Source organism: Salmo salar, chromosome 14 (genome assembly GCF_965601325.2).
Source record: "Salmo salar chromosome 14, fSalSal1, whole genome shotgun sequence".
NCBI lineage: Eukaryota > Metazoa > Chordata > Actinopteri > Salmoniformes > Salmonidae > Salmo > Salmo salar.
This window is the reverse complement of record NC_138304.1, coordinates 76,568,306-76,590,952: the sequence shown is the minus strand read 5'-3', so window position 1 is coordinate 76,590,952 and position 22,647 is coordinate 76,568,306. Positions and strand designations below refer to the sequence as shown.

General features: G+C 41.2%; 2 protein-coding genes across 8 annotated transcripts in view; both read left to right on the top strand.

The window, feature by feature from the left end:
* Positions 1-8,971, top strand: part of LOC106570198 (transcriptional repressor p66-beta) — a 49,667-nt gene extending 40,696 nt beyond the window's left edge. For 2 of the 4 annotated variants that reach the window (XM_014142270.3, XM_014142273.3), the window contains exons 8-11: positions 139-341; positions 743-844; positions 1,150-1,396; positions 4,150-8,971. In XM_014142270.3, coding sequence (XP_013997745.1) covers positions 139-341; positions 743-844; positions 1,150-1,396; positions 4,150-4,286 — 689 coding nt within the window. In that variant the 3' untranslated portion in view covers positions 4,287-8,971. The remainder of the gene's footprint in view (positions 1-138; positions 342-742; positions 845-1,149; positions 1,397-4,149) is intronic. The other 2 variants (XM_014142272.3, XM_014142275.3) reach the window with 1 other exon arrangement.
* Positions 8,972-9,546: 575 nt separating this feature from the next.
* Positions 9,547-17,454, top strand: rpc7l (DNA-directed RNA polymerase III subunit RPC7-like). 4 transcript variants are annotated; one of them, XM_014142222.3, is made up of 8 exons: positions 9,547-9,903; positions 10,379-10,521; positions 10,871-11,000; positions 11,662-11,730; positions 12,108-12,164; positions 14,599-14,669; positions 14,813-14,932; positions 15,722-17,454. In XM_014142222.3, exons 2-8 carry the CDS (start codon positions 10,402-10,404, stop codon positions 15,806-15,808), a joined length of 654 nt encoding a protein of 217 aa, XP_013997697.1. In that variant the 5' UTR covers positions 9,547-9,903; positions 10,379-10,401; the 3' UTR covers positions 15,809-17,454. The 4 variants fall into 4 exon arrangements, with proteins under 4 accessions (XP_013997697.1, XP_082816781.1, XP_013997701.3 ...); XM_014142226.3 differs by having other exon boundaries at positions 9,564-9,651; XM_082960655.1 differs by having other exon boundaries at positions 9,549-10,521; positions 10,677-11,000.
* The last annotated feature ends 5,193 nt before the right edge of the window (positions 17,455-22,647 follow it).

The window sequence follows — 22,647 nt, the reverse complement described above, 5'->3', positions numbered from 1 at the left end:
TTTGCTCATATTGTAATTAATTATAGGTAATATTTCATAGAAATCTGGAAACACTGGACAGTAACTTTAAACTGGCCCCCTCAAGTTCATTTAAGAATCAAAACCTGTAATAACTGCCTCTTTCCTGCCTCTCATCAGGTAAGCTGCGGGGGGCGCTGTCACGCATGGAGCCCTTCTTCTGCGCCCAGTGCAGGATCGACTTCACCCCACACTGGAAGCAGGAGAAAGGCGGGCGTATCCTCTGCGAGCAGTGCATGACGTCCAATCAGAAGAAGGCCCTGAAGGCGGAGCACACCAATAGGCTGAAGAACGCATTCGTCAAGGCCCTGCAGCAGGAGCAGGTCAGCTGTTTAATAAAGCATGGATTAAAGAGAGACACAACAGGCTTTATAGCAGGGTTAGGTCAAATATACTAGTATGCAGGAATGTTACAAACTACGTGTGTTTTAATGATAAGTACGTTTTGTGGCTGACCTCTTTTGACAGCTGTCAGAGGGTGAGACCTTATTATGTTCTAGTACCCTGAGCTGTCGGCGTGAACCAATTGACTTTTTCCACTTGACCACTGACATGCTCTGACTGTTGAAAGCTTTTTTACAGAACTGTGTGCAGCTGTCCTTTTGTACTTGAATTTCTTGTCTGTTTCTCTCCCTGTCCCAACCTTTTCTTCCCATCTGTTGTTGTTCATTGTCTCAACCTTTCTCTCTCTCTCTCTCTCTCTCGCTCTCCTCATGTTCAACAGGAGATTGAGCAAAGGCTGCAGCAGCAGGCGGCCCTCTCCCCCAGCACGGCTCCGACTGTTCCCAAGGCCGAGACCATGATCCGACATCACGCCCTGCGTCAGGTAACGGGCCTACACTAACAAACCTTAAAGTGACAAACCTTCATTTGTTGGTTGTTGTCAGACCTCAAAAGTAGTCCATTTTTTTTTTTATATTGAAATTAGTCTTTGGCCCACCCCAATCTGTTGCGTATATGCCTCAATCAACCATCTATAGGCCCCATTTAAATCTGGGGTGTAGTCCGTAGTTTGCAGCGTTTGTAGACTGTACTCTGGCACAGTATCATTACCAAAACCATTTTGGTTGGACCGACATATTTGGAGGTCACTGATTTCCTCCACCTCTCTCTCACCCTCTGCTCCCTCAGGCTCCCCAGCCTCAGGCCTCCATGCAGCGGGGTCTCTCCAGCTCGGCGAGGGGCGTCCTCTCCAACTTCGCCCAGGCCTCCCAGCTCTCCGTGGCCAGCGGCCTGCTGGGGATGACGGGGAAGCAGCGCTGCGGAGGAGGAGGAGGAGGCGGCGGAGCTAGTGGCGGCGGTGGCAGCAGTCGGATCCAGCATGATGGCCGTCGCCAGATCTACAACATCCCCGGTGGGTTTTTGAGAACCCCTTATGGTAACACTTCACTTAGGCCTAAAAGCCTGCAGATATAATGCTATTATGTTAGAAGTCTGGTCCCTTGTGCATATACAGTGCATTCGGAAAGTATTCTGGCCCTTGACTTTTTCCAAGTTTTGTTACATTACAGCCTTATTCTAAAATTAATTTTAAAAATGTGTCCGTCAATCTACACACAATACCCCATAATGACAGGTTTTTAGACATTTTTGATCATTTATAAAAAAAATCACATTTTAAATAAGTATTCAGACCCTTTACTCAGTACTTTGTTGAAGCATCTTTGGCAGCGATTACAGCCTCCAGTCTTCTTGACTGGAGGCTGAGAGTTTCTCCCGTTCTTCTCTGCAGATCCTCTTAAGCTCTGTCAGGTTGGATGGGGAGCGTCGCTGCACAGCAATTTTAAGGTCTCTCCAGAGATGTTTGATCGGGTTCAAGTCCGGGCTCTGGCTGGGCCACTCAAGGACATTCCGAGACTTGTCCTGAAGCTACTCCTGCATTGTCTTGGCTGTCTCTCTGTACTTTGCTCAGTTCATTTTCCCTCGATCCTGACAAGTCTCCCAGTCCCTGCCGCTGAAAAACATCCCTACAGCATGATGCTGCCACCACTATGCTTTACCGTAGGGATGGTGCCAGGTTTCCTCCAGATGTGACGCTTGGCATTCAGGCCAAAGAGTTCAATCTTGCTTTCATCAGACCAGAGAATCTTGTTTCTCATGGTCTGAGAGTCCTTTAGGTTCTCCAAGCAGGCTGTCATGTGCCTTTTACTGAGGAGTGGCTTCCGTTGTCCTTCTGGAAGGTTATCTCATTACCACAGAGGAACTCTGGAGCTTTGTCAGTGACCACTGGGTTCTTGGTCATGAAACTGACCAAGGCCCTTCTCCCCCGATTGCTGTTTGGCCTGGAGGCCAGCTCTAGGAACAGTCTTGGTGGTTCCAAACTTCTTCCATTTAAGAATGATGTTGGCCACTGCTTCTTGGGGACCTTCAATGCTGCAGAACTGTTTTGGTACCCTTCCTCAGATCTGTGCCTTGGTTCCAAACTTCTTCCATTTAAGAATGATGTTGGCCACTGCTTCTTGGGGACCTTCAATGCTGCAGAACTGTTTTGGTACCCTTCCTCAGATCTGTGCCTTGACACAATCCTGTCTCGGAGCTCTACGGACAATTCCTTCGACCTCATGGCTTGGTTTTTGCTCTGATGTGCACTGTCAACTGTGGTACCTTATATAGACAGGTATGTGCCTTTCCAAATCATTTCCAATGCATTGAATTTACCACAGATGGACTCCAAGTTGTAGAAACAACTCAAGGATGATCAATGGAAACAGGATGCACCTGAGCTCAATTTCGAGTCTCCTAGCAAATGGTCTGAATTTCGCTTTGTCATTATGGGGTAATGTGTGTAGATTAATGAGGAAATGTTTTTATTTAATCCATCCATTTTAAAATAAGGCTGTAACATAACAAAATGTTGAAAAAGTCTGAATTCTTTCCGAATGGACTGTATATAATTGGTCCCGTGTGGCTTGGTGCTTGCAAATGTCTGTGTTGTGGGTTTGATTCCCACGGGGGACCAGTATGAAAAGTACAAATGTTTTCACTCACTTCTATAAGTCTCTCTGGATAAGAGCGTCTGCTAAATGACGTAAATGTAAATGTGTTATTATATTAAGTTATGTTTCTCTATGTAGCAAATGTGAAACATTTAAAACTGCTTCCAAATGGCTTTTTAATTTAGTCACGATCATGAGATAATTATGATAATATGGGGGTAATATGTGCTTATGACAAGTCTTAAAATGTAATATAACAGCATTATAATGCATTATACCTGAAGGTGTTGCCCAAATGGTTAGCATTCAAAGAAAGAGTATGAGTGAGACACGATGGGCTTTACACATTTTTCCAAAGATGGCCATACAGAGAGCATACATAAAATAATTATTGCAATAAAACTTGTCATACCTATCATTGTCTAACAAACATCTAATCTCAGGTCAGGTGGACAGCAGGGTTGGGGTTAATTATACAATTTACATTCTATATAATTAAATTCCCTCTCCCTGTACATTTGATTTCATTCAATTAAAATTCCAGTCAGTTTTTGAATTCAGAGGGAATTCAAACCCTCTCAATTCCAATGTTAGGTTATTCAAAAAACAATAATTCCACAAATTCCAATTAAATTCCCTCAGGCTGATCATGTCACTGTTCAGACAGCCTAGCTATACTGGACATATAGAAATCCAAGTTGAAATAATTTGTAAAGAAATCCTGCAGTCAATTTCTTGTATTAAGTGCATTAACTGTGAAATGTACAAATATATTAAATTCAATTCCAAATATTTGTTTTACAATTTCAATTGAATTAAAATGTACACAGTCAAATTCCATAATTTGAAGATTGTTGAAATTGTAATTGAATTCAACGTAAATTAATTTAAGTTTTACATTGGCGTTTCAAATGAAATTGGAATTGACCCGATCCATGGTGGACCAAACAGACACAGCAGACTCTGGAACATTTGTTAATGTTTTAAAATGTTTTATTATTAAATGTGTCCCTCTTTCTTCCTCTCTCTCTTTTTCTTCTGTGTTTTTTCTTGTCCTTTTAACTTCCCTTTCCTTGTTCATTCTCTCAACCTCTTGTTTGAACTCTCTCGGTCTCTTTCTCTCCTTCTCTATTATTCTTGATCTCTCTCTCTCTCTCTCTCTCTTGCTCTCTCTTGCTTTCTCCTTCTCTCTCAGGGTTGAACATTGCCTACCTGAACCAAGGAGGGGTTGGGGCCAACAAAGGCTCCAGCTTAGCAGACCGCCAGAGGGAGTACCTGTTGGACATGATCCCGCCACGCTCCATATCACAGTCCATCAACGGACAGAAATGAACCCCCCTTGTCCCCACCCTCCCAATCCCCACCCCAAGGGCCACCTTCCACACCCCCCCCGCCACCATGCCCTCACACCTCCCCCACCCCATTGCATGCAGTGCCTGTCCGTGTGCCTACCTAAACTAACCCATGAGAAACGACACAATCAGCCTGAGAAACGACACAATCAGCCAGACAAAAGACAACCAAACTGTCAGTGCATCTTCTCGACTTTCTTACTATAGCAAAATTATTTCGAAGACTCAAATAATTTGTACTACTATTATTGCTGTTGTTACTACTATTATTATTATGATTATTGTTACCGCTTCAGTTACTATTGCTCTTATTAAGCTTTTCTATTGTTATGCTACGTAGAGCGCCTCACTTTCAATTCATACCCTTACTTTTATTTATTTTGGGGGGAGGTAGGGGGTACTGTTGCAGGGTTGCTTTAGGATATTTGTTTTTCTTTTCACATATAATTTTATTTTAGTTACTCCCCTGCTACACTCCATATGTACGGTTCTTTAATTTAAGATTTTTAAAGCAGCAAAAGAAATGGGCATACCGCTATGTAAGAGATAGCTCATGCGTAATGAACCGGATCCACCTGGACACTGGTCCAATGACTGACTGCCCTTCTTTGAGTGGACCAGCAAAGATAATGGATCATAACCAGAAAGCACTATTAATATTTTTGTTTGACACAGTATTAATGGGAGCAAGAACGAGGACAGGATCCACAAAGTGCACACTAATGTGTGGATAAATAGATAAACAAATCAATGAAATAAGCACAGGAAAGTCCACCGGTGTTTGCGGTGAGAGAAAAAAAATACATGCCGTGACACCAGTTGAGTCCATGGCCTGCAGAGAGGAGGAGCGTGGCAGCCATTTTGGAGTCTGTCGTATCGTCCCATCTCGGTGCTCGGCACTGGCCTGAAAATGGGGTCATGAAAGCTGCACCCAAGATCCCTCATTGCCCCTCAATGCCTCAAGTCCAGAGACTTCAACCCTTTCTAAACCCAACTTCCTTGTGGTACCGTGAGGGAAACGGTGAGGACTCGAGCTGGAGGTGGCGGTGGCACGTTTTTAGTTTTCTTGTTGTTGTAGGGTTTCTTGATTGTCGTTTTTCGTTTTTTTTTGCGGCGTCTCTAGAAAAGGCTGTGTATCTCAGAGGTACTTGCCCCAGGAGACGATAATTATCAAAAAATTGTGAACAGATTGAAACTATTCAAATATCTATATGGATTATGTATCGATGACAAGCTTGAGAGAAAGGAGACTGATATGGATTTATCTTTAAAATGGGAGAGACGTGGATCAATCATCGTGTTCAGGCAATGCACACGAGATGCCTCATTCTCGAGGAGCACTTTTCTTATTATGAATAAAATAAATAAATAAAACGTTTTAAAAAGAGAATAAGAATGTTACAATTCACAGGTCCCCCAAGGTGCGGATGTCATCTGATTTGTCTACAAGAGAGTCGGGAGAGAGACCATTGTCCAGAGTGTTCATGTGGACTGTATCAGATGACTTTCAATTGGTTAACCCTCTTACTTTTTCAATGATTTGAACAAGTTCGTTAACGCTGGCAGTGACGAGTGATTTTTGTCCATTTTTGCCCCCCATTGACCTTTGGGACGTCGGTCATATGAGCATGGTCTCACACGCTTGTCAACACTTACCACTGCCAAGTACATTTCACCAGCAGCACTTTCTGTGTTTGTTTGTTTTTCGGTTTGGTTTTGAAGTCCCCTAGACTCGCTAAGCCAAGTTTGCTACAGGTCATAAAATACATTTAAAGCAGTGTTCAGTCAATGTGCAGTATTTCTCAGAGAGAGGCGGATCTTCAATGAATTTGGGGTTTGTCTGGCTGGCATAGGAACTAAGTATTTACATGTGCGTCCATGTAGAAGCTATAGGGGGTTTATGGCTAGTGTTGGGAAGATCAGACAGGACTTTTAGTTTGTGCTAGGTTCAACGTCACAGGTTTCCGTCTTTATTTCAGGCTTTTAGAGGATTGTTGAATTATTTACTGCTGTAACTGCTATAAACCATATTTTCAATTTTACCTCTCACTGTATCAGGAATTTAGGTCAACCGTTGAATGACGTAGAAAATGTGCATCTGTAGGCCAATGGCTCAACAGCGTATTATGTCAGTATCTGGTCAAGTAGGTTGTAGAATCAGGGGTTAGGGTACATCACCATCCTGATGGCCATGGAAGACTTAAGTAAAGCCAAAGGACCATGGAAAGATCCATGGCAACACTGCAATAATATTGGCACTTAAAAATGTCTCACCTGTATTGTTCACTGGCCTCAAAGAGTTGTGGAGTTTGGGGTTTGTCATCCTCTTACACACTGACAACCTGTAAGGTTTGGCTGAGAGATTAGGGCATTACAAACACTGTTCGAGTGGAAGCTTTGAGGTGCTGAACCAATCAAGATTGATTCTTTGAAATGGAGTAATCAACTGATTTAGATCAATCTCATGATAGGTAACGCTCTACTATCATTAGGTGTGCACAGTTTAGCAGGCCTGACATGACAGAGGCTTACGTTAAATTGGATGCGAGCTCTGCCCACTAGATACAGATTTTGTGTATCAAGTCAAGTGCACTCATGCAGTGGCCTATGAAATCTCAAGTCCCCTTTCCTAGTTCTCGTAAGTTATTTATACAGAACACACACCAAGTTATTTATGAAACTACCTTTTGGTTTGATTGGCAGGTGCAATATGTAGATGTGAATGGAAGTTTACATTCAGAAGAGATTTGTTTTTGTTGCTTATACAATTGTCAATCAATTCCCTCTTTTGTGGTTGGTTAGAATAGGATGTCATGACCTTTTTATATCGGGGAACATTTTCGTTCCCATCCCCTCATATGTTTGATTCGGCTGTCTCGTTTTTCTATGTCCTTTTGCTATGAAGCTGGATTTGTATATTGAAGCTCCTTTCTCTCTCTTGTTCTCTCTTGCAGACTGATAGACGCATCCATACACCTTTTGTAATTTCAACCACAATCTTTTTTTGAAATGTCAAATGTTTTAGGGTTTTTAAATGTCCTATTTCTGATGTCTCAATTAAGTATTTTTGTTTTGTTCTATGTTTTAAAGAAAAAAAATCCAATTTAATCAAACATTTTATTGACAAATAAAAATTACATGATATTTGCTATGTCAGAACTAATGACTTATTGTACATAAGCTTTTTTTTCTCACTTCGATAAAAAAATTAAATGGTATATTGTGTAGAAAAGCAAACAAAAAGCCATGAATATAGTGAAGCTTGTCATTTTGTTTTGTGATCACTGTGTATTATTGTGTAACAAATGTGCAAAATGTATGGGATTGTTATTCTTCCTTCTTTTAGACAAATTTTTTCCCCGAATGTATGTTTTATTTTTATTTTTTATTTTTTTGGGGGGGGGGGGGGGGGGTTAAAAAAAAAGTTGTGTTTGCCGGAAAAGTGATCATTGTTCTGATGGAGTTTGAATCCATTCCACAGGCTTCGAGCTTGAAGAATGTCAGGTTTGTTGTATGTATGTTCTATTAGAAGCTCAACACTGTTCAGTGTATTTATTACTTTGGATAAACCCATGCAGACTTCATTTGTGAGGACGTGGCATGATCAAACCACTGACAGACAGTATTACCCCGGAGGAGTCATCAAATCCACAGATCTCACTCAGAAACAGCTCTGTGTTTTGTTGATTTCAATTTCTGTACTGAACTACGGGGCTAACCATGTCTGAAATGACAGGTATAGAAATTACATTTCCCTTTCTTTCTCCCATATGAAAATATGCTCATGTGTTCCATTGGAAAATATAAATTGAATAAAAAAAGTTAAATGTTTTATTTGTTTTTACCTTTTTAAAATCTAGTGTACTAGGAGCTGTTGGTGATGAGAGAAATCTTGCCTGTATCGCCTTTGTTCTGGTCAGCATTTGTTTTGGGGGAATTATCATGTAGTTTCAAACTGACAATATTCAAACTGACTCCCATATAAGTGAGTTCAAGAATCGGGTTATGTCTAAAACATTCTAAGGCAGATAAAACTGCCCATCAAGACAGTGTTGTAGTTATGGGGTGTACTAATTGTGATGTTATTCTTATGGAGGATTGATCACATTTCCTGGCTAAACAAATGTATTATGTTATTTTATTGGTATCCTTCAATGTACTCTTGGCATATTAGTTATTGTTGGAAATACAGGGAACTTTTTGAAGGGGGGGTGTATTCATTGCAAATAATTTTCTACATTTGACGTGAATATGCTGAAGTTTTTCTTTTATACATATAAAATGAACCTCAGTTTAAACATTGCATAATGTTGATGTTGTAAATTACATTGGTGAGAAAAAATATATAATGGAGTCATTATCAATCTGTATCAACTGAATGGACATCTGGGGAATGGGTGAAAAGAGAGTTCATTTTTATCCTAGAAAATAAATCCCTTTTTTGTTTGTTTTATTTCAAATATAAATCCTGACCTTTTGCACATACTTGATATTTAACTGTCTTCAAAGAAAAATTAAAAGAAAAAAATATTAATGCTGTTTGAATACTGCCAGTTGATTAATAACGATTATGCATTGACTGAAAAAATAAGCTAATTTTGGAGGAAATAACTTTGTAATATTTATCTCTTGCAAGCTATGTTTAATAAAGGATGGAACGATTTACTTCTGGATTTTATGACTTGTGTTCTACAAAAACATTGTTTTCCTGTGAAGTCTATAGGGGTAGATGTGTGAAGTAATAATTTGGCATTTACATGCCATTTAAGAGGCTAACCTTTTCAGCAACACAAGCACAAAGCTTACATGCAAATATAAAATACACTCCAAACTAAACACAACATACCTGATTAAGAGTTGAGTTAAATGCGGAAGACGAATTTCGGTTGAATGCATTTAGTTGTGCAACTGACTAGGTATCCATCCATCCCCCTTTCCGTCAGTTTCTTACTCAAACAATCCCAAATCTTATAACGTACGGAATAATAGTGCTACCTGGTGGCAGTGGGGAGCACGAATATGTTATGAGCCGTTTTTCCTTATCGCTCAGACAGAATAATTAATAAATGAACAACTGCTAAAAAAAAACGCTACCACATTTTTGTGGGGAAATTGTATTGTGCTAGATTAAAGTAACAATTATTCTGTAAAAAAAAATAAAGGTTAAATTCTAATGTTATACCAGTACAGACAGTAGGGTGGAACTATTGTGTACAGAGTATGTTTCCTGAGACATTCAATGCCGACGGAACACACGTGGACTCCAGTTGAAAACATCCGGCAGTCTGTGCACGTGTGGGCTTACTCAGAAAACTGTTTTCATATTCTACAGTATAATAAGCTATGTATGTGGCAAGAGGAAAAACAACATACGTTATTTAGCCTGCACTGTAATCGTCAGCTAGCTAACGTTGGTTACATCGCTATCAAGCCAGTGGATCTGGTCATCAGACGGGCAGACTGCAGCATTTCTAAAGTTACTACTAAGTTAGCTAGCCATTAAAGATATTTGGGTTGGATTTTGTTGGGCTTGGTTTTTATACTGTACGTTTCAGGGCTTGCCTCTATATTTCACGATCTCAACTGACACATTGTAGGTACGTGAAAAAGTATAATGTCATAGAATAGCTGCGAAATATAGCTAGCTTGAATGCCAGCCAATAATAGCTACCTGGCTATGCAAACAAGCACAGTGCTGCACTGGAGAGGTCACTGGCCGGCAGTTGAAATATCATAGCTAAGTACTGTAGCTATATATTTTGCTTGCTAAGGATTGGGTGTAATCATGTGTGAAATTAACTCTCGAGATTCCAAGACCATACAGAAGAGTCAGTAGGGCCAGGGTGAAATACGATAGCTAGCTAGCTTTCTTATTCTGTATGGACTTCCATGCGGTCATTGGGTGCCTACCTAACGAACGGTATCTACACAAAGTTAGCTAGTTACTAGTTATCTGTAAACAAAGGTAATTTGGGAACCCACTCAAATGCGAGTTAGATATCCACAATACTGGCTGCTATGTGTATTTGTTAGGCTACGTCTATCTGTTTTTTCCCCCCACGATTCTTTCAGCATTTAGCAACATACTCATCCCCATGGCTGGAAGAGGCAGGGGTCGTGGAAGGGGACAGATGACCTTCAACCTGGAGGATGTGGGCATAGGAAGGGGGGACAGCCTTCCCCCCACCACCTTTAAGCCCTCACCCCTCTTCCCTGTGAGTGTGCACATGGAGTCAGGGCTTGAAAACAGTCTGGACTCACCTTGCCACATTTCCTTATAGTGCTCTTGAGTATCACAAAATTAAAATAATGACTCTTATCTAATATTGCTAGTAACTTAATGCGTAAATGTTTTGTTTTTCTCTTCAAGGCATTTTTCTCTCTGAGGTACATGTACAGTATGATTTGTATGGACACTGTCTGGTTTAGACACATTATATAGCCTACCATCATTTAAACTGTTTGCAGTATTATGAAATACTGTATAGTAATTTAAATGTAGTAAAGTGTTTGCTTAGTGCTAGTGTTGTTGTCTCCTGATCTGTTCCCTCTCCTTACCCTCAGCCCATGCCAGTCCAGCCTGTGCCCCTGCAGACAGGAGAGGAGGTGGAGTACATGCTGGCTCTGAAACAGGAGTTGAGGGCCGCTACCAAGACCCTGCCCTTCTACATCAGACGGGCTGCTCCCAAAAGAGGTAGAGTAAATGGCAATATCAGGACGATTTCATCAACAACTAAGCGTGAGGCTAAACTGTTCTGCCATTTTGGTCCCATAGCTATCATGTTGTAGCAATTGAAGTGCACATGCACAGATACTCTATGATATTCGGTGAGTGCATCGTCTTGTGCGCTCAACTGCGGTGCTGCTCGTGGCAACGTCATATCGCAGAGTCTCAGTTTAAGGGGTGGAGAAATCATAGAATGTTATTAACCGTGATTGAGCTAGCTTCCAAAGTTGTGTGGTTAATATTATTGGTAAACTTTTAAAGAATGTTGCAAGCATTTGTTACGTCATTTGTTTGGTGTGAATGAAGTGAAATATGTTTTGTCATAATTAAATAGGCTTCCCAAAGATGATATAATTGCTGTAATTAGTAGCCTGATTAACAGCTGTCCATGTAAACCGGATTGTAAGGGCAAAGCATGTAAATATTTAAATCAAACTGTTCTATTAGAGCATTCACAATAATCGTATTGTTGAATGCTTGTAAAAAAGTACCCAGTTATGGCAGCTGTTATGTCAGACAAATTGTATGGTATAGAAGGTTTTGTAATTGTGTTCTACATGTTTTCTCTGCTTGGTATTATATGAATAGGAAATTGTTAGTTATAATCTTGTTGCTGTTTTCTATGTAGATGTCAATCGTTACTCTGATAAGTACCAGAGCGGAGAGCCCAAGGACAGCGCCATCGAGTGGAGCCCAGGTGAGTGATGATGGGCTGGTTTGTGGAGATACAGGCTGTTAGAATCTGCACTCAACTGATCACAGAACAGTTGTCTCTTTTATGAACTCTTTAGTTCCCTGTACCACTTTCCTACTGCTAGTGTTCTTCAGTGGCACCCCTAGCCTAGCCAGACTGAGTCCTATTTCTGGTATTTTCTTTTGATGCAGTTTTGGTATATGTCCAGCTGATGGTGCCAGACAAACAGTCAATTTCTTGTCTGAACTTATCTGATTTTTAATCTTGTGCTGTGGTGTCATTATTCCTAATACTTTGAATGTGATGCATTTCTGGTGTGTTTTATGCAATGCGTATTTTCTATGGTAACGCGTTTCTCCCTTTTTATGGTTCTGTTTCAGACTGGAGCAGATTGCCTAAAGAGCTTTGCATTAAAGTGAGAGAACCTCAGGGTAAAAGTGAGTACTTTATCTCAAGGACTTGTGTGTGGAATTCAAACTTTGTGTAAGCCATGTATTGTTTTCAATTTAGATTTTTTTTCTCAGATACTCAGTGAAATTTCATTTACTTATTTACTTAGCTACTTACTTTGGCCTTTGAATTCCTTGTGAAACATATGCCACTATTGAACTGATTCCAACCTCCTTCTGTCAAGTCCCTAATCAGGTTTTGAGTTTAAGTGAGGTCTGAAGATTTTTACATTTTTTAAGTTGATGCTCATTTATTGCATTTCAATACAATATATATATATTTTTAATGCTATTTGCAGAACAGCAAAAATGACCCCAGACACTATCACCTTGGCTACTGTAGGTTCATTTAACTCAGTTGATCTACAAATTCTTAGCCTATTAGTTATATAGTTGTAATATTATACCCCTGAAAGGGGGGAAATATGAGAAATGATTCACACTGACACGTACCATCAGTGACGAAGCGAAAACGTATGACATTTTTAGAACAGTATTATTTGCATTTTAATGTCGGCCTATAGGGATGGTAGGCCATGTGGAGATGTTCATATTGAAAGAAATAATATTTTTTTAAATGTTCCTAACTTGTTTGATAAGATTTAGTACAGAATTTCTTGACCCAAAGTTTGGGAACCACTGTACTAACCTCTCTCTCTGCTTGCTTCCTCGCGCTCTCTGTCTCCTCTGCTTCTCCCTGCATGCATTGCAGCCTGCCTCAGCCTCACCACTGAGCGCCACATGCCCACATCACTGTCTATCTCAGGTTGCCTACTCTCTCTGTAATACAAAGTTATTATGAGAACTTATTGACATATTTATTGCTCCTGCTGAGGTAGGCTCCATTTTAGCATTAGCTTCTTACTTCATCCTTCTAACTGGCTAAGTAATACTAGCCAGAGCCCTTCAACATTACTACAATAGAAGTCTCTACCGGCATCTACCCACCTGACTGACATAAGCGACTATTTACCAGTTGTGAGTCAGTTTTTGTTTGTTTGGGGGATGTCTGTAGACACGGCAGGAGTCGCTGGACGTTTTTGTTGCTTTTTGTCTGGTATCTTGTTGCCTACTAGAGCCGGCCTGTGGCGCGAGACGGTGGAGTTAGCCTTTTGAGAGAGTGATGAATATGCTGCTAAAAAGGCAAATCTGGGGAACGCAGGCGAACATAACCAACAAACAACTGTTCATGATTCCACTCAGTCGCAAAGAGGCAGGCGCGATTAGAACTCTGTCAGATCAAAAATATAACTTCTGAGATTTGATCAAAGCTGGGAGCAATATTTAGATGTTGACCCGTAATTGATTTTCTTTATTGTGTACCCCCCCCCCAAAAAAAAAAAAATATACATACATACATACATATATACACACACACACACACACACAGTACCAGTCAAACGTTTGGACACACCTATTCATTCAAGGGGTTTTCTTAATTTTTGCTATTTTTTACATTGTAGAATAACACATGGAATCATGTAGGAACCAAAAAAGTGTTAAACAAATCAAAATATATTTCAGATTTTTCAAAGTAGCCACCCTTTACCTTGATGACAGCTTTGCACACTCTTGGCATTCTCTCAACCAGCTTCATGAGGAATGCATTTCCAACAGTCTTGAAGGAGTTCCCACATGCTGAGCACTTGTTGGCTGCTTTTCCTTCACTCTGCAGTCCAACTCATCCCAAACCATCTCAATTGGGTTGTGGTCAGGTGATTGTGGAGGCCAGGTCATCGGATGCAGCACTCCATCACTCTCCTACACGTTGGGAACCACAGATGATGCGGAGATCATCCGTTCACCTACTCTGCGTCTCACAAAGAAACGGCAGTTGGAACCAAAGGTCCTAAATTTGGATATACCGATCCTGTGCAGGTGTTGTTACACATGGTCTGCCACTGCAAGGACGATCAGCTGTCCATCCTGTCTCCCTGTAGCACTGTCTTAGGCGTCTCACAGTACGGACATTGCAATTTATTGCCCTGGCCACATCTGCAGTCCTCATGCCTCCTTGCAGCATGCCTATAGCACGTTCACACAGATGACCAGGGACCCTGGCCATCTTTCTTTTGATGTTTTTCAGAGTCAGTAGAAAGGCCTCTTTAGTGTCCTAAGTTTTCAGAACTGTGACCTTAATTGCCTACCATCTGTAAGCTGTCAGTGTCTTAATGACCGTTCCACAGGTGCGTGTTCATTAATTGTTTATGGTTCATTGAACAAGCATGGGACACAGTGGTTAAAGCCTTTACAATGAAGATCTGTGAAGTTATTTGGATTTTTATCTTTGAAAGACAGGGTCCAGAAAAAGTTTAGTTTAGTTACGGCCATGCTTCTGTCCTGCGCCATTTGTTGCCACGTCAGTTCTGATATTTTTATTTACTTACTTTTGGGCTAACCATGTTCCATTCTTCTCTTCTAGGACCTACACCTCAAGTTAAACGGACAAAGAAACCTCTTGTAGGAAAAGAGGAGATTCTCACCAAGCTAGAGGTAGGATATTACAGAAACGACTAATCTTTCTTCGAAAGGAGACTAAGGATCAGAAATGTAAACCTTTTAGTTACTCCTAATTAGGGGGTAATTTGCATATACCCTGCCCTGGTTTTGATGTTTCTTGGAAACACACTCTCCAGACTCTCGAAAAGAAAGAAGAGGCGGTGAACTCTGAGGAAGAGCAGGACGAGGAGAAAAAGAAGACAAACGAGGAAGAAGAACAGGCAGATGAAGAGGACTATGAGGAAGACTTTGAAGAGGTAAGGGGTAATGGCGACTGATGAGGCCCGTCACATTTTGTACCTTGTTCCGCTTTGAACCTGATTGTTATGGTCAGGGATTTAGTCGTAAAAGAAATTGTGAAATGCCAGTGATGATGGTCGGCGAGTAAAGCTAATGCTAACAACGCAAATTTATCGTAATAGCTACTCAAAAGCTATTTACAAAATAAAGGTGTATAAATGGTGTCTAAGGTGTGTTTTGGCTCCGTAAAATCCCCACCTTCTAATCAGAAGTTTGTTAGCTGGTAACAGCCATCTTTTGGTCAATAAAAGACGAAAATAAAGATATTGCCGGGCACATTGGCCAACAGCTAATACCCTGATGAAATGCATATCTTCTATAAGTCACAATGGCTATGCATGGAGATTGGTTCAGGTTGTCCTTTTTAATCCTCTGTCCGCTCTTCCTGACTATCTTGAGCTAGCGCTCTAGCTAGCGAACTTGCCACATTCTATCAACTGGGTCCAGCCTTCAAAGTTTCCCGTGCCATTGAGTTTGTGACAGACACATCTGTATTTATGCAGGCCATAAGTGTTCTATGATGTTTTGCTAGATTCATCTCCGCAAAAGAATACTGACAGAAATGTCATACAAGTTCACAAAGGAGGAATATTTACATGAAGTAAGATGCCGCCTTCTTGAAGAGAAGAGAAGCGACACTGACAAAGATGTTGACAAGCCAGTGCACCGGGGAGCCATTGTTCACTTGGTAGGCGATCATTCCTCCTTGCATAGCTCAATAATCATCATCATCATCTGTGTTTCAGGATACCGACTACATCATGTCTTACTTTGACAATGGAGAGGAGTTTGGAGGGAACAGTGACGACAACATGGACGAAGCCACCTACTGAGAGACCGCAAGAGTGCTGATAACACTGAATAGACAAAAAGAGACAGGTTTGAGTTATCCTCCCTGTGGACGTAGTTACAGTATTCTAATTACTTGTGGAGTCATTGGCCATGGGAACAAAGACATTGACCGGTATAGTCTAAAACATGGAAAGAACAATATGCTGCTATCTGATAACCTAGATCCAAGACATGGAAGGTGGCGACTGCTGGTGGAAACAGTGGCTCAATGTAGACATCTAGAGAGAATACTCAGACGTTTTCTTATTGTGTGTGGTGATTTAAAGTGCCAAAGATACTAACTAGTCATACTGACTGTTCCCCTTTTCTTCAGCTATGTTGAGGTAGTAATGGGAGCTGATATATTTACAGGCTATTGATGCCTTTTATAACTTTAATAGATTTTACGTACATTTGCAGTAGTCTATGGTTTTTAAAGTAAAGACGTGTTTTAGAGAGGTATTTTAGCTTTTGTAATTCCTTGGTGTAACCGTCTTTTTAAAAAAGTGTATACGACAATCGAATGTTCGCTAAGACATTGAAAACAATAGTTGCAATCAAAAAAAAATGTGTGTATTTTTAAATATTTTTTTCCTGTAATGTCAAATTATGTTATGCAAGTTGACAATTTGAAAGTGTTGAATTTGAGTCTAAATACATTTTAAAGAACCAGAGTAAATATTTGTTTGTATCAACCAACCAGCAGATGGCATATTACTCCAAGGTATGTTCACTGTGTGTAGTTGGTAGGTTATGCAGTTGACAAAAAAAGTTATTCACCATTGCCAATTTAAAAGGAGCAGGGGTGGAATTGAGTGTGAACGTGTGTAAACTCATGAAATGTAAAAGGTGTTTTTTGAGCTGAATTCCTGGAAATGTATTGTTTTTTTTTGTTTAATTTTTATTCTACCTGTAAAAGGGAATGATCCTCTATTTCCTTGAACAGCGTTTAACATCCTGCCGGCCAAGGTGAAAAGACTACCCTTAAAATGTAAGCATAGTCTAGGGCAGAAAGTTTACATTGTGTGACTAGCTTTGAAAAACATGCTTTTTTTTAAAAATCCGAATATCAGCCCTGTAAGTCTTCTGCTTTTTAACCATTTGATTTTGAGAAATTCTATATCTAAACAACCTCAATCACACTTAAACAAGTTGGGTAGCCTCAAGGTTAAAGTGTTGGGCCAGTAACTGAAAGGTCACTGGTTCGAATCTCAAGGCCGACAAGGCGAAAAACGTCATGCACGTATGCAAAAGTGTTGCCTTACATGTTGACATGGTCCCTCTGCGGTTCCCTCAACTCTACAAGGTGTCGAAAGCGTTCCACAGGGATGCTGGCCCATGTTGACTCCAATGTTGTTTCAAGTTGGCAGGATGTCCTTCGGGTGGTGGACCATTCTTGATCCATACAGGAAACTGTTGAGCATGAAAAACCCAGCAGTGTTGCAGCTCTTGACACAAACCGTTACCACTGGCACCTACTACCCTAGCCCGTTCAAAGGCACTTACATTTTTTGTTTTGCCCATTGCACACATACACAATCCCTGTCTCAAGGCTTAAAAATCCTTCTTTTAACTTGTCTCCTCCCCTTGATCTACACTGATTTGAAGTGGATTTAACAAGTGACATTAATAAGGGATGATAATTTCACCTTGTCAGTCTGTCTTAATGTTTTGTATACTCAGTGTATGTTTTTATCTAGTTGCTAAGGGAAATGATATCTATTGCTACTGTGTCGGGACCTAGTCCTGGGGTTAGTTCCTTTTTAGGAACAGAAGACTGTGTAGTCAGCAAAGGCTGTGCGCAACAATTCAACTGCTTGTGTGTGTGTGTGTGTGGCCCCTGGCAGATTTTTTTAAAAGGGATACTTTGGGATTTTGGCAGTGAGGCCCTTAATCTACTTCCCCAGAGTCAGATGAGCTAGTGGATACCATTGTATTGCAAATGTTTTGAGTGTGGAATTAAACGTTTACAGTAGGCTTACTCTAAAGGCAAGGGAAAGACATGTAAACAGCACGACTTCCTCAGATATGTGTGTGAACTAACCATTTGAGCAACACGTTGCTTCATATCAGGTCAACGTTGTTTGCCTTACATTGTATTGCCTATGGTTTTGTGGTTTAGCCTGAGGTAAGGAGTGCAGTTCCTCCAAAGTAATAGTTGCTGCAGTCTTTTTGGCTTTCAGTTCAAGTTATCTAGTGTCGCATCTTCTGAAAAGTGAGTAATATTATGTACTGAACAAAAATATAAACGTAACCGACATCAGTGGTTTAATGCTCACCTTCGATAGCCACTGGCACGCTGGAGAAGTGTGTTCTTCAACTGTACCGGGCCGATGGCGTTGCGGAGGCGAGCAGTTTTCTGATGTCAACGTTGTGAACAGAGTGTCCCATGGTGGCGGTGGGGTTATGGTATGGGCAGGCATAAGCTATGGATAACAAACACAATTGCAATTTTAATACACAGAGATACCGTGACGAAATCCTGAGGCCCATCCTTGCCATTCCTCCTCCACCATCACCTCATGTTTCGGCATGATAATGCACGGCCCCATGTCGCAAGGATCTGTACACAATTCCTGGAAGCTGAAAATGTCCCAGTTCTTCCATGGCCCACATACTCATCAGACATGTCACCCGTTGAGCATGTTTGGGATGCTCTGGATCGACGTGTACGACAGCGTGTTCTAGTTCCCACCAATATCCAGAAACTTCGCACAGCCATTGAAAAGGAGTGGGACAACAATCAACAGCCTGATCAACTCTATGCAAAGGCCAGATACTGACTGGTTTTCTGATACACACCCCTACATTTTAAGGTATCTGACTGTGACCTACAGATGTATATCTGTATTCCCAGTCATGTGAAATCCATAGATTAGGGCCTAATGAATTTATCAATTGACTGATTTCCTTATATTAACTAACAAAGTAAAATCTTTGGAGTAAACTCAAATTAGGGGAGGGGTGTTAAATAAAGTAAAAATCTTTCAATTTAATCTTTGAAATTGTTGCATATTGAGTTTATATTTGTGTTTAGTGTAGGATGAGTTTCACAACAGCATGTAGCAAATGTTCTCCTTTGCATACACAGATCTAACCCCTGGCAAAGCTGTCCCCTCCTGTTGTTGTCAACTCAACTCCTAGAGCTTGAGTGTTCTTGTCATTCAAGAGTTCAGTATCTGAGCCACAGCCATTGGTAAACAAAGTCAAAGCTCAGTGGGCCTTTCTATTCATGGTGGCAGCCCCTCCCACTGTCACATATACAGACGGTGCTCCTCTGTCGGTCGGTCACACAACCATGAGTTCTGTTTACAGACCTGCATACCTCACTTGCTCTTCTTGCCGGATGACTCCTGCAATGTGTTTTTCTTCCTGAGGGAAGACGGTATACTGTACATGCGTGGCCCACACACAGTTTTCTTCTGTACACTATGCGGCATGGGTATTTCTAAAACAACATGAAATGGTGAAAACATTATTCTTACGTAAAACTCATCCTATGATCTCCACTGAGTTGGTAGTGCAATTATAATACTGCTGGGGATTAAACGGTTCTCATTTTGGACTCGTACAATACCAGTCGAAAGTTTGGACACCTACTCTATCAAGGGTTTTTCTTAATTTTTACTATTTTCTACATTTTATAATAATAGTGAAGACATCAAAACTATGAAATAACACATGGAATCATGTAGTAACTAAAAAAGTGCTAAACAAATCAAAATATATTTTATATTTGAGATTCTTCAAAGTAGCCACTCTTTACCTTGATGACAGCTTTGCACAATCTTGGCATTCTCAACCAACTTCGTGAGGTAGTCACCTGGAATGCATTTCATTTAACAGGTGTGCCTTGTTATAAGTTAATTTGTGGAATTTCTTTCCTTAATGCGTTTGAGCCAATCAGTTGTGTTGTGACAAGGTAGGGGTGGTATACAGAACATAGCCCTATTTGGTAAAAGACCAAGTCCAAATATTTACCTTATTTATCTAGGCAAGTCAGTTAAGAGATTTAACCTACATAGACGAGGACACGTAAACAAACAGCCTCGACTGATTCTGAAGAGTTGGTCAACATAATCACAGAATACTCCTTCAAAACAAGGTTGTGTTCATTTGGCACCAAACAGAAGAAAACATCCTGAAATAGGGAGAGAATACCTTGGTCGAGAGCAAGTCATTTTAGTTTTCAGTTGCAAAATATTTACTGTTTCATGTCCGCAATGAACATAACCCTGGACTTCTTCACCACACACCTTCCATGGGTATCCCACTGGAATCGAGCCATGCTGCTCCCCCATGAATCAAGACCATGGGACGTAACCAGAGAGGATTCTACTGTCTGGTCAGGGCCGGCCAAGCAGGCGACAATTTACAGCTCTTGACAGCCCCTACATTTTAACTGCCTGCAAGAATATCAGCCTTATGGAGTGGCCTGTGGCCATAGTGCTGGCACCTACACAAGACAGTTTTTACAATGGGGCACACTTATTTCTTTGTCCACGACCTTGTGTTTGAACAGTGTATAGGTTAGTCCCTGTTGACCTCTTACATGTCCTCTTCCATGCCGTCCCTGGGAGGGGTGCGTCACTTGAGTGGGTTGAGTCACTGACGTGGTCTTCCTGTCTGGGTTGGCGCCCCCCCCCCCCCCTTGGGCTGTGCCGTGGCGGAGATCTTTGTGGGCTATACTCTGCCTTGTCCCGGGATGGTATGTTGGTGGTTGGAGATATCCCTCCAGTGGTGTGGAGGCTGTGCTTTGGCAAAGTGGGTGGGGTTATATCCTACCTGTTTGGCCCTGTCCGGGGGTTTCATCGGATGGGGCCACAGTGTCTCCTGACCCATCCTGTCTCAGCCTCCAGTATTTATGCTGCAGTAGTTTATGTGTCGGGGGGCTAGGGTCAGTCTGTCACATCTGGAGTATTTCTCTTGTCTTTTCCGGTGTCCTGTGTGAATTTAAATATTCTCTCTCTAATTCTCTCTTTCTTTCTCTCTCTCGGAGGACCTGAGCCCTAGGACCATGCCTCAGGACTACCTGGCTTGATGACTCCTTGCTGTCCCCAGTTCACCTGGCCGTGCTGCTGCTCCAGTTCCAACTGTTCTGCCTGCAGCTATGGAACCCTGACCTGTTCACCGGACGTGCTACCTGTCCCAGACCTGTTGTCCCAGACCTGCTGGAACCCTGACCTATTCACCGGACGTGCTACCTGTCCCAGACCTGCTGTTTTCAACTCTCTAGAGACAGCAGGAGCGGTAGAGATAATCTCAAAGATAGGCTATGAAAAAGCCAACTGACACTTACTCTTGTGTTACTGACTTGTTGCACCCTCAACAACTACTATGATTATTATTATTTGACAATGCTGGTCATTTATGAACATTTGAACATCTAGGCCATGTGCTGTTATAATCTCTACCCGGCACAGCCAGAAGAGGACTGGCCACCCCTCATAGCCTGGTTCCTCTCTAGGTTTCTTCCTAGGTTTTGGCCTTTCTAGGGAGTTTTTCCTAGCCACCGTGCTTCTACACCTGCATTGCTTGCTGTTTGGGGTTTTAGGCTGGGTTTCTGTACAGCACTTTGTGATATCAGCTGATGTAAGAAGGACTATATAAATAAATTTGATTTGATTTATGTCTCCTACCATGCTGGTAATTTTATCAGCAAGATCACCTTTACTGTAAGTGTGAAAGTGGTATTGCGGTTAGCCTTCCGTTAATGGTGGGAGAGAACATAACCAGAAGATGATGTGCTGTGTCCTCTACTGAAACCTTTTGGGTGGATGGGTGTCTACAGAGAAAAGGAACTCTTAGAAAAGTAGACTTGCACATCAGAGTTGTGTATAGGGACAAGCTGGAGTGTGATAGTGCAAAGCATCTGACTGTTTCTTTTTTTTGTCATTGTGGTTTCCCGAGGATATGGCCCCACCATCCTCACAGTGGAAGTATACTCTTCTGAACTATGTTCAAAACAGTTCATAGGAGAGGAGCTTGTTGTTTATCTCACTTTCACCTGCCAACCATGGAAACTGTGGGGCTACGCAACACACGTTGCTCTGCCTTTATTTGAAGTAATAACCATCATATGTAATCAAAAGAAATACATTGCATTCACCATAATGTCTATAGATATGGCTGTACAAGGATGAAGGAGCATCCAACTCTAACCGTAGTTGTGAGGTTCACTTGAATGGTGCATTTTGTTTCATTAAAGAAGTTTGTTATTGTGTCCTTTTTTGTCCTTCATGTTTCTTCCAGGCCCTTCATTCAGGAGGGCCTTCCACCATATGTTTGTGTGTGCGTGGCAGTGTGCGCATAAGCTACCTTCAACTTTACGGTGGTTAGAGTGACTGTCTATGGTATAGAGTTAAACAGTGGTCAAAGACTGTCAAGGGCAATCCCTTTATTCGTTTTTTTGCTTGCTAGTTTGTTTGAAGCTTAAGCCATACGAAAGACCTACATGAAATCTTGGACAACATGAAAAGACACGCTGTTTGTGTACCTCCTAAGGCAACACATTGTTGTAGTGACAGAAACAGAGACTACACCATTCTAGGGCAAGAGCTGTTTGAATGTATGGTATCATATCTGTTGGCCTAATCACAAGCTTAGTGTTTATATATCAAACCCCGATCATTAGGCCTACAGTACTTCAGTGTAATTAGCTACTTCAACTATTTCAACACATTTGGTTGGTCCTGGTAGTAGACGATACCTCATTGTGTTTAAATAACACCCCAAAAAACTAAAAGTAATTACTAGGGAAATAAAGTTACGCATTTTCAGTAAGAGAATATCTTTACATTTGCATTACTTATTTGAAATGGAAATTGACGCAACCCTGATT